Source organism: Notothenia rossii (genome assembly GCF_949606895.1).
Source record: "Notothenia rossii genome assembly, chromosome: 2".
In the NCBI taxonomy this organism is placed as follows: domain Eukaryota; kingdom Metazoa; phylum Chordata; class Actinopteri; order Perciformes; family Nototheniidae; genus Notothenia; species Notothenia rossii.
In genome coordinates, this window is record NC_136904.1 from 49856555 (window position 1) to 49869370 (window position 12816).

The following is a 12816-nucleotide window of genomic DNA, read 5'->3' on the forward strand; positions in this document are numbered from 1 at the left end:
TAAATAATGCCCATAACGTAGATGCCTTACACGTTCGTCTAGTAAACCTCACTTACAAGACGACGCAAGGTTTCCACATGCTCATGCAACAGCAATTCGCTCTTGACCTTTTGTTCGCCTCAAAGGGTGGCCTGTGTCACGTGATCGGTGACTCCTGCTGCACTTACATTCCCGACGCCACCAAAAACATCACTGACACCCTGCTCCATCTTAACAACCTCTTGGCCAACATGAAAGCAGATTACATATCCAACGCGGGTGGCTGGGACTGGTGGTCCTGGCTTACATCGGGTGGGTGGGAAGCATGCTGCTATTCCACTATACGATGATCCTAGGATGCGCCACACCTACGCTAACCTTATACCTCGTACATTCCACCGTACCGCTGCTTGTGAACCAAAGTCAGAAACAGAGTCTGAATTTGACACTACAATATAATCCATGTGAATTAAATGTACCCTCCTCTTATGCTTACACAAAAACAGCCAGTTTTCTATGATATATTTGTGATGTGTTTACTTAAACCAGTGATGGGGTGTATTCATTGATGTGTTATATCAGTCTATCCTGTCATTTGTTTTATTTTCATGATTGATCAAAGTATGATCAAAAGGAGGGAATGTAGTGCAAACTTTATATGTTAACTTACATGGTAACACCAAATGCAATAGTTTCCATAATGATGTATTTTAGCTTATAACCTTTGTTAGACTTAGGAGTAAGGTCTGGGTGATGTATTTCAGTTCATGTCCTTTGCTTGCCTTATGATCAGTGTTGGGTGTAACGCGTTACAAAAGTAACGGAGTTACAGTAATATATTACTTTTTGCTGTAACGAAGTAATGTAACGCATTACTAATGAAATGTGGGTAATATATTACCCGTACAATGCTCAGTAACGCAGTTACAACACATTTTAACCCGAAATTAAATGGTGATTTGTTTTTTAAGAATGTACTAACATAGCGAGACATTCCGACACCGGACAAATTGTGCGGGTAGATTAGTAAACCTGGTGTTTACCCTTCAGGCTTCGCGTCGAGATCTTCGGGGAAGTTGAACGTTATGCAACCATTCAAAAAAGAGAACGTAGCGAAAAATACAAACAACAAATTGTGTCAGGTGCGGGTGACCTGCTCCGCTGCGCCTGCATCATTTCCAAAGTGCTTCCACAGCAGTGACACACATCTGATCTGTGGATAATCATTTATACGAAAATGATTAAAGCAACCATCACTAAACGCAAGCAACACTGCATCTACTGCAGACAGTAGCAACAGGTCAGATGCGGACATCACGTTACCCTCCGTTGTGGACACTAGCTTACTCCCGCCTGACTCGCCGGCCCCGGAGCAGCAGTCTTTGTCGCCCAAAACTACGCCGCCCCTCTGCGGCCCGCAGGTGCCAGGTATATCTAAACAACTACCCGCCTGTACAGTGGGGTAAGGCGGTCATTTTGCAGCTTGTGGTATAAAAATAGACAATGGCTAGAATATTCATGTGAAAATAGTACCATATTCTGACATGCCTGTAGAAATGTTGGGTCAAAAAATAATGCATAACATAGATGCCTTCACCACGAATGGCTAGAAAAATATCTCATATCCCAAGCTTATTATCAACGAGCTGATGTTGCAGCTGAAATGTTCTCCAGGTCACAAAGTCAACCTCACATGATGATGTGATACCAGTTTTCAAGCACAGTAAATATTCTCTTGCCAGCATATATGATGGGACCAAGGTGATGATGTAGTAGGCTACATGGTTTTAATAATACTTTTGCCTTTCAATGTTTGCCATTTCAAACCATGAGCATGGTTTAAATAATACTTGCCTTGATTTACAATATGTTAACCTTCATTATAGTCCTTGACAGCGGTCTGTACTGATGTATTAACAACGTGTCACATGTTAAGAATTTACAATCAGAATCGAGTATTCAACTAAGCCGTGTAATACAAGTTGTTAGTAGCCTTAAGGGCCTACACAGTTGTTATGCTATACCACATTGCCCTTCACTGGATGCATAATGAGCTGCACTAAACTACATTTTAGCATTTAAAATACCTAGCTATTCTTTTGCGGTTATTTTGGTGAAAGTAACTAAAAAGTAACTAAAGTAGTGTAACTCATTACATTTCAGAGACAGTAATATTATAATGTAACTTATTACTTTCAAAAGAGAGTAATAAGTAATATGTAATATATTACATTTTGGAAGTAACTTGCCCAACACTGCTTATGATTGACATTTTAAGGTCAGGGGGGGTCTAAACCGCAGAGTCGTGAAAGAGGTCCTCGTGAGTGTCTGGGTGCCAAGCAAAGGGTAATGGGAGAGTTCCTGTGTTGGTTTCCCTGTTCTATAGTCAAGTTCCTAATTTCTTGTCTCCTCCATCTGTTGCTGACAAGTTTCCTCACTTCCATCTGCTGAACAAGTTCCTGTTTTAGTCTATTAGTGATTGACAGTTTCTGGTCCTCTGGTAAGCTTATCTCTCCTGCTAGGGCCCCTCCTTGACAGACGTTATTGAACTGTCAAGATACTATATAACCTACATGCATCTTTTACTCTGCGCGCAGTATTCCAGAATACTCTGTACTCTGTGAGACCTGTGTCTTCAAAGCTTTGAATAAAGAACCAGAAAGACAACTCTGTTTTGTTTCACCAGTTTATTGTTTGATCATTCTGATTTGTATATCTGATTTGTATATTGTATATCTAGGTCTAAGGTTTCCGTAACAAGTGTTAGTATTATTTGATCTCAGTGCTGCGTTTGACACTGTTGACCACAACATATTACTAGACCGACGAGAAAACTGGGTGGGACTTTCGGCAAACAGTTCTAAATTGGTTTGAATCCTACTTAAAGGACAGAAAAAACGTTCTATAGGTAAATACAAATCTGAGTTGACAAATATGACATGTGGGGTACCTCAAGGCTCCATCTTGGGGCCTCTTCTCTTAAACATCTACATGCTACCACTGGCTCAGATAATGAAAAACAACAAAATAAGTTACCATAGCTATGCGGATGACACCCACATTTACATAACCACTTGACCAGGAGACTATGCTCCAATTCAAACACTGAGTAAGTGCATTGAACAAATCAATGACTGGATGTGTCAGACCTTTCTCCAATTAAACAAAGATAAAACTGAGGTAATGGTTTTTGGAGCCAAGGTGGAACGTATAAAAGTTAGCGCTGAGCTTCAGTCTGCAATGTTCAAAACAACAGATAAAGCCAGAAATCTAGGTGTAGTCATGGACTCTGACCTGAGTTTCAACAGTCACATTAAAAACAGTTACTAAATCGGCCTACTATCACCTAAAGAATATATCTAGGATTAAAAGACTAATGTCACAGCAGGATTTGGAAAAACTTTTATCTTCAGTAGACTTTACTACTGTAATGGTGTCTTCACAGGTCTCACTAAAAAATCTATAAGAAAGCTGCAGCTGATTCATAACGCTGCTGCTCGAGTCCTCACTAACACTAAGAAAGTGGATCACATCACTCCTGTTCTGAACTCTTTACACTGGCTTCCTGTGTGTCAAAGAATAGATTTCAAAATACTGCTGCTGGTTTATAAAGCACTGAATGGTTTAGGCCCAAAATACATTTCTGACCTCCTGCTAAATTATGAACCATTCAGATCTCTCAGGTCTTCAGGGATTGGTCAGCTTTCTGTCCCCAGAGTCAGAACTAAACATGGTAAAGCAGCGTTTAGTTATTATTAGGGGTGTAACCGTTCACAAACATTTCGGTTCGGTACGTACCTCGGTTTTTAGGTCACGGTTCGGTTCGGTACCTTTTTGGTACAGCAGAAAAAATTATCACAAAACATAAAATATGTTTTGGTTTTTTAAAATTATTATTAAACTGTGAATAATGTATTCACTCAAATAAATACAAAATATAATAAAATAAACATTAAGGTGCAGCATTTCGATGAACTGAAATAATCTGTATTTGAACTTTATTGTACTAGTAATCACAAAACATAAACTATTAGTTTTGGGTTTTTAATTATTATTAAACTGTGAATATTCACTCAAATAAATACAAAATATAACAAAATAAACATTAAGGTGCAGCATTTCGATGAACTGAAATAATCTGTATTTGAACTGTACTGTACTAGTACCTAAGCAGCCAGTTTGACATTATGACTTGCTTGTCATTGTATTTTCATGTTTTTTTAAAGAAAAATTAACTTGTCCACATTGCTTGCCGAAAGGGCAGATCTGCTGGCACTAACAATGTCTCCTGCTGTGGAGAACACCCTCTCGCTAGGGACAGAGGCAGCAGATACAGCCAGGTAGCGCTTTGCTAACATGGCAACATAAGGATATTTTAGAGTTTGTAATAGCTTTGGCTCGGTCTGAACATTTTGCGAGTGATGGAGGCTTAAATGCTAGCGGGAGTTGGGTTTGCACTTCAGTCATTTTTCTTTTGGTACCGGTGATATTCACGTTCGGGTGATGCCTTTTCAAATGAGTGTGCAAGTTTGATGTATTGCCAGCTGCGTAACCAATTTTAGTTGAACAATGCCGACAAACAGCTTTGGTTTGGTCCACCTGTCTTTGTACGTAACTGTGAAAACAAAATGTTCCCAACCCGGAGACTTCAATGATGCTGGAGGATTTTCGAGCTCAACTTTATCTGCGTTCGCCATTTCGACAGTTCCTCAAATTACTGACTAAATGTAAACGCATCCCTGTGACCAGCTCTCATAGTATGCCTCTCGTCCAATGAAATGACTTGCTCGCTCTATGACGCGTTGAACCCAATGTGAGCAAATTACTCTGAATGCTGCGACGCAGCACCTGAGATTACTCCCAAAAAGTTGTTCACGTTCTCAATGTTTTATGTTTAACGTTATATTCGTTCGGTACACTTCGGTACACACGTGTACCGAACCGAAGGGCCCGTACCGAATAATTTCGGTACGGGTACGTGTACCGTTACACCCCTAGTTATTATGCTCCAAATATCTGGAACAAAGTACCAGAAACCTGCAGGTCCGCTGCAACTCTGACTACGTTTAAATCCAGGCTGAAGAACTTTTATTCTTGCCGTTGCTTTTAATTGATATTTTCAAATCTTAAACTGCACTGTAACTTTTATTATCTTTGCTTTTAAATGCCCTTTGAATTGCCTTTCCCCCCCGTAGGTAGTTAAAGTCATTATTGGGGTTAAAGTCCCCTACGTGTGCCGTTTTGGTTTCAAGACCCTGGTAAAAAAGTCCTAGAAAAGACAACTTAAACTTAACTAATGTGCATTTAAAAAAAAAAGAGGAATCGTTTTGGCAAAAACTAAAAAGGTACCATGGGGTACAGGAATCCGTTTTGGTTTCAAGACCCTGGTTCACGGAGGATACCAAAAAAGTCCTTGAAAGACAAGGTAAACTTAACTATGTGCATTTAAAAATAAAAAAGAGGAATAGTTTCAGTGAAAACTAAAATCATTATAATTTTACAAAGGGGGGTTCGTTTAGCATGAAACACTTGAAATAACTAAAAGACAAGTTAAACAAGAAAGTAGAAAGAAAGGGAGGTGATTGAAAACTATTTCTGCTAAAAAGTGAGCAAGAGTCAGACCTAAACATTTCAGATGTGTGTATCTCACGGCACTGTAACTTTTATTCATGTATCTCAACTTTTAAATGAGTGTTTTTAAATGTCATTTTATATCTTTGCTTTTAAATGAGTGTTTTTAGATATCATTTAATATAATATGTTTCTTAATGCTCTTAATGTCTTTCATTTTTGTAAAGCACTTTGAATTGCCTTGTGTTGAAATGTGCTATATAAATAAACTTGCCTTGCCTTGGGATAGGTTGGGGATGATCAGTTGTATCAGTCCATCTGTATGGAAAGTGATTTATGGAATTGTTAAGTCTTATCAGGGTGAAATACCACTTGTGGATGAACAATTTATAACATAGTGACAATTCCAAAGGAATTATGCCTTAAAAAATATAGTGTAAAACATCTGGTGGGTATCCTGTTACAAAATGGAAATAACTTAATGTCCCAGTTAAGGGACAACCTTTTTTCACACCACAACAGTGTACCTGAGCAGGATTTCCTTTTACAGACTGAACATGTAAATCATAGTTATCTTTTGTTTTTGGTGGAAAAGCTTCTGAACGCACTTCCTTTTGCTGATAGTCAGAATGGTCCCCAATGCAAAACCTACAGATATAATGCCAGAAAAGTTTTCTACAAGTCCATCCAAAGAATGAGCACCAAGATTGTCTGCTGAACCACAAAAAACAGTACCTCTGATATTTGTACCAACCTGAGGCAAACACAATTCAGTTTAGCCAAATTTGTTTAGATAATTCGCTTTACAAAGGAGAGCCAAATAAATTGATGTTAGCTGTGATCTTAGTTCAGATGGTACATCAGCAAGTTCCCAGTAAACTGCTGTAACTTTGTGATTTTTTCGCGATGTTCCAAGAGGATTGTAGATTTCAAAATCGTCTAAGTAAAGTATGAGTGGAATTCTGAACCCCTCATTAGCATGAAATTAATTTAGCATCATGGCAGGATGCCAACTGTGAAATGTTTGAATGTTTATTCAATACATTGTTCACAATATCTTCATTTTTCAACAATTGCTGTAAGGTTTGAAGAATAGGCACATACTGAAAGCTACAATTCTCATTTGGATCCAAAATATACCCAACTGGCTCAATTACACTTAAGTTTTCCTTAAAATATTTTCCCCTCCAAAATTTGGAAGAAAATGGTCCCTCATGACCAAAGGCTGCATTAAGAGGATTAGAGTGACACAGTTTGTCTACCAATCCACTGACAATTGCTTCATCAACAGCAAAGTTATTCTTTGTAAAAAATATCATTAACTAACTTTGGAATATATTAGGTTGAGGATGTGCTGATAAACTATAGCTGTTCCACCAAGTCATCAACACATTTGCCAGAGACATTATAGATGCTTTCCAATTTTAACAATAGAGAAGCAATATTTTTCACTATTTCACTTGAAGTATCCCTTTCACAACCCAGCTCTAAGGTGGTATCTATGTCCACATGACCATAACCCTGGATGTTTTGCAATCACTTCAGTCTTAAAATCTTTCCATGAATAGGATCTGTGTTTTCTACTTCTGTGTGTCGCATAAGTCCCATATATGTTTGTCTTGAAATCACATCCATCAAAAGCACATTCTATGGTTTCATGTCTTTTCAAGTGGGAATTGATATGTTGAAAATAGTCTTTTGTATTAGGATAAAATGAGCCACAAATTGTAGATGTTAAAGACTGCCCAACTTCACACTCGTCAGTTTCCTGCGAATTGTGGGATATATACAAGTGTGTTCGCAGGCCACCCCATGTCTTAAAGGAGCAAGGCCAGTTTAAATGAAGACAGGGCACTGAATATCCACGACCAAAGGTAACGTGCTTCAAATCGATAGTGCTTGAGAAGTGACCCTTTCGCTGAAGCCACAAATGTGCAGAGCTTACGTTGCCATCCCATAAGCTGCAACCTTAAAAAGTGAGGATAAATAGTGTTATCACATGGAGGGAACAGACTGGTTTAATGCTACTTTCATTTACCTACATACCTTTTGGACTAATGTGTTTTATCATACAGAGCTTTAAAAATGACATTCAATTGTATTTACTCATTGATGCCAATAATTACATCTACTCCAAACTATAGTTAATGAAACATCTACCGTAATTGCACAAACATTTGGAAAACAGATTGGTTGCAGCAGTGTTCAGAGCCAGGATCTTCAATTGCAGTAGACAATGCAGAAGTAAATGCTTAATATCCGTGACCCAATGTTTCAGGGATATAATTAGTAACAGTTTGTATTATCAAGTCCTAGATATTTGTATATAGTCACTGTTTGTGTTTCTAACAAATGCTTCCTGGCCTTTGCAATCAAACATGGTCGAAAACAAGGTGCAACTAATTTTGCTTATTCACCAATTTCTTAAACTTGTATAGAGCAAACTAATACGTTGGCACCGTTGTTTCAGTGTTAAAAATAATGACATTTACCTCCTCTGTTTTGTTATCTTCGCTCAACTTCTCTCCCTCTCTCTCTCCTGACAGCCCGTCAGTTTAGTCTCATGCAGCTCACTAATCCAGTAATGAGTGACGCGACAGTAAAGAATAAACATATTTACAACTAGTTTGGTTACTTCCAGAGGTAGATAAGATTGCTAAATGTGTTAGGTCTAACTTGAAGCGTGTGCTCTGCTCACCGGTCCCCTCACAGCGCCAGAGCTGCAGGTGATCATGCAGAGCTGCGTGTCTCAGTCAGCAGAACCTGATCACTCTCTCCTGATTATACTTCACTCGCTTTTATGTCCATATCGATCAGATCTAGCTAGTTCTAGTTAATTATATGACTGCCTCCTTATCAGGGACAATAAGCAATAAGTGTTGCTTAGTAACAGTTTTAGTTTTGGCTACGCGTCACACTCACTCCTTATTTGGTAACGTGTGTGTGTATGTGGGAGTTCCCCTCGATTCCATTGGCTCTAGTGGTTAAAAAGAGATGTCAATCATCATCATCGAGCAAGGGGGGCCAGAGATAGGTCAAATCCACCCAAATGACCCCAGCAGTGGGTTTTTTGTTGCTAAATCTCTAAAAAGGTCAAATTTCACTTGTTTTGCATCAATCTTGATACAGGGTACTTATATGTTGTAGTTTGGATTCCTAAAGCTTGTAGTCTACCATCCCATCATTCAAGGGTGGTTTTCACTATAAGTAATTTTATTTTTTTGGATAGTTTACATTTTTGTCCTGTGTTCAATCTGAATACACTTCTACATCCAACTCACAGGTGTAACCTTGCTTCGAGAAAAAATATTATTAATGTAACCCTTTTAGAAGGGAAGATATGGTCATTTGTTCTGTGAATGTCATTTTTGAGCCTGAGACCTGAAAAACAAGGTCAGGGCTTAACAGTTAAGTATAAAAATGACAATTGAAATTGATGTAATGGGGGATCTTCTTTACTACAGCATTTCTGAATAACAGTGTAAAAGGGGCTTACAATAAACAGTTAACTATGCTACACAGACAGCTGGTTGGTTAGGTACGTTAAAACAACAACTGCAGAAAAAGCAGGTGCTAATGTTTCTACTTTTTACTCTCGTAAAACGTTAGCTTCACTTCACCTGGTTGACTGTGTCCACCATGCGTGTGTAGAAGCGGACAGAGAAACTAGCTAGACCTACGACAGCATGGCTGCAAGTGTGACAGTATTTAGATAATTACACAGTATAAAGTTGTATATGCACAAAGACAGGGTCAATATTTCATTAACCTTTGCTAGCTGGCTACTTACCAGGATTTGCAGGGAGTTTTCCTGATGGTTCTCTTCGTGGTGGTTCCTTACTTGTTACGGTTGCCACATGTGGCGCAGATAGAAAAGTAGATTTCCCATGAGCATACTGTATTTTATGGGCTCAGAACAGTCTCATAATACACCCATGCACACAGAAGGATTCACACTTGTATTTCATGATCCGCAAAAAGGATTCACACTTGTATTTCCGGATCCACACTTGTATTTTTCAATGCACACAGAAATGTGTTCCGTTTCATATACATGTAAATAAAATACAAATACAAAAAAAAGTTTTAAATGTGTATTTTTGATCCACACATATTTGTTTTCCGTTTAAAACCTCTGAACCTGCAAACACAAACCGCTTTCTGTGCATGGATCGCTGTGCATTCATGTGTGAGTTTTTTGAGACTCCCCTGACGGTCAGCCGATTCGTACTTGTAATTATTTCTATCTATAGCCAATCAGATGTGTCCTCAATTCTAAGCCAATCACATGAGCACGCCCCCACAAGGTTAGATTTCTTGCGTTCAAGACGTAGCGCTTCATGTACGCATTTTGTGCAGTCCGGAGCTGACAGGTCCATGGAGCCTGCCTGCAGGCGCTAATCTCAGGACACCTCCACTCTCAGTACATTGCCACTTTCCGAACAGGAAATGCACGCAAATACAAGCCTTTATATTATTAAGGTACAGCGCCACTTTCCGAACCATTGATGAATGCTTGTGTGTACACAAAAATGGCAGGCAAAACCGTTTTAAATGTGTGTTTCCTGTATGGCGAATGCAGCTGCTTTATTTATGTCTGTATGGAGTTGTTCTGAGTGTGGAGGGAGCAGCTACAGGTTAGCTTAGCCTAATCGATCAGTGCACTACGAAGCCAGTGCTAGACAGTGACCTGTCAACTGGGGGGAGCCCCACCGGTCATTATCGGCCGATATTCACTCTTAATAGTTTGATCAGTGCTCTCTATAAAGGCCGATCAGGAGAGCTGGATCTGATCGATATGGACATAAACGCGAGTGAAGTATAACCGGACGCGAGAGAGAGATCAGATCAGCTGCTGAGTCTGACGGAGACACGCAGCTCTGCATGATGACCTAGTGCTCCGCCCTCTGTTTAGCGAGCTGACCGGAATGCGTATATGAAGTGTCATGAACGCAATAAATCATACCCTCGTGGGGGCGCGCTCATGTGATTGGCTTAGATGAGAGAAATTACAAGTACGAATCGGGTGAGCGTCAGGGGACACTCAAAAAACCCACACACGAATGCACAGCGACCAATCAACAGAAAGCGGTTTGTGTTTGTAGGTGCAGCGGTTTTAAACAGAAAACAAATATGTGTGGATCAAAAATACATATGAAAACTTTGTTCTGTGTTTGGATTTTATTTACATGTATATATGAAACGGAACCCATTTGTGTGTGCATTGAAAAACACAAGTGTGGATCCGGAAATACAAGTGTGAATCCTTTTGCGGATCATGAAATACAAGTGTGAATCCTTTTGCAGATCATGAAATACAAGTGTGAATCCTTCTGTGTGCATGTGTGTATTATGAGACTGTTCTGAGTCCATAGTATTTGCGCGCGATTGTTAATGGAGTCCACTCATGACGTTTAGTGTAATTTACTCAATGTCTTAAGTTGTTGTTTAAGATGAAGAATATTGATTTGGAATGAGTAATAATTGCAGTTCCTGAAACTGATCAGTATAATTAGCCAATTCTCAAATATTTTGACATTTACCAAAGATATTAAGGATATCTTAAAAATATAATTTGTTAGTCAAATACTCATTTATTTTCGTGTAATCAACTTAAATAATAGTAATAATTTAAGACAAAATTAATTGTTGGATTTTTAAGCATTTATTTTGGTATGTCCAACTCAACAATTAATTTTATTAAGGTAGTATAGCTTTTTTTTATTGTGATATTTACAAAGCCACTGGTTTAGTTTTTAGAGTGCACATTTAGCCCTCTCTCTGCTCATTTTAAGTATTTTTCCCACTCGTTGATTGAGATCTGAAAGTATTTGCATCCTAACCTTTGAACCCTAAAACAGTTTTGGCTTCATTTAAAGGCCTATGGTTATTGAGATAGAAATAGAGTAGGTTGTTATTTTTTAAGGACAAGTCACGCAACTACATCAGTTTGCATGTGCGTGGTAGTGTGACAGTATTTGACACAGTAATCAGGGCGGTTTATTTAAGTTTATATATCTCCTTATAATCCCTACCTCCACCTAGCCTCCACCTGTAGACCCATAAGGATACTTGTTTTATCATCTCTCAGCACTTACTGCTTGTTGGTGTTTCCCTTTTCGGATTGACAAGGTCAGAGTCTAGACGGCAATCATTACCACGATACATATTCAAAACTCCAAAACAATCTCTTCCTCTGCTGGGTTTTGTTTTCTGCATTTATTCATTGTACCTATCAGGTTTGGCCACATACATTCCATCAAAGATTTGATGATGTCAGCAGGGAGTTTATCAATGCCAAGAACTAAAACATCATCATAGATGCACAGCACGCGCCAGCAGAGGGCAGGGGGAGGGCAGTCCGTCTTTCCCGCTCACAGAGCTCAGCACAGAGCTGAGCTGAGTAAGATGGCGGCAGCATTTGCCGGCCCCGAACTCGGACAACTAGTAAAAACAAAAATGCCTCTGCGCCTGTTTGGGACTATTTTGGGTTTACTCGTCGCCAGTGACTTCATCCAGCACAACGAGAGACAGAGGCACTTCTTTGGGAATGTTTAAGACGGGGTGAGTGAGTGTTGACATTTTTTAATCCTATGCAACTGGTTGATGGTTTTGTAGTCGAAGTCGGACGGTTTTAAAAACGAAAGCATTTACGTGCTAAACATTCACGCGAGTAATCCAATGAATCAAATGGACATAAGGTTTTTAACACATGCACGGAATAATATTGCCAAACTAGTTAGTGAATATAGCAAACTTTATTCAATAAGTCAAGTATTTACTCCCGGAAAATGTTTATGTATGATGATATATTGTTAACTTAGCTCACAATGGAAACAACGTCGGACATCTACAAACGTGCCATTTGCACAATGTGTCATGTATGCAGCCGTTGTTTTGCACTTGCGCGCACGTCGCAGCACTTTGCGAGCGTCTACCGGCTCGGGCTGCATTTTACACTGAACATATAATATACATCTATTTGCCGCCGAACGCCACCTCGCTCAAGTCGACCCAAGTCATACCGTCATATACCGTATACCACGGTATGATGTCAGCAAGGTATGACGGTATGAAAAAAATGATACCGCCCAAGCCTAGCACACAAGTAAATTTTCTTTTATGAAATCTGATCTGGCCATACCTTTATGCAGCCTGGAACTAGGGCTGGGCGATATATCAAATTTACACGATACATCGTGGATTGCACTCCATGCGATGTCGTAAATGACCACATCGTGAACATCGAGTATTATGTTGTCAAAT

General features: G+C 39.2%; 1 protein-coding gene across 6 annotated transcripts in view; it reads right to left on the reverse strand.

Moving 5' to 3' along the window:
- Positions 1-12816, reverse strand: part of minar1 (membrane integral NOTCH2 associated receptor 1) — a 154148-nt gene that overhangs the window by 93905 nt on the left and 47427 nt on the right. Inside the window, exon 3 of one of the 6 annotated variants that reach the window (XM_079665330.1) lies at positions 5829-5868. The exons of the other annotated variants lie outside the window; for them this stretch is intronic. Within the exon in view, the coding sequence (XP_079521456.1) occupies positions 5860-5868 (9 nt within the window). The 3' untranslated portion in view covers positions 5829-5859. Of the gene's footprint in view, positions 1-5828; positions 5869-12816 lie in introns of those variants that run through there. 6 annotated transcript variants of the gene reach the window in all.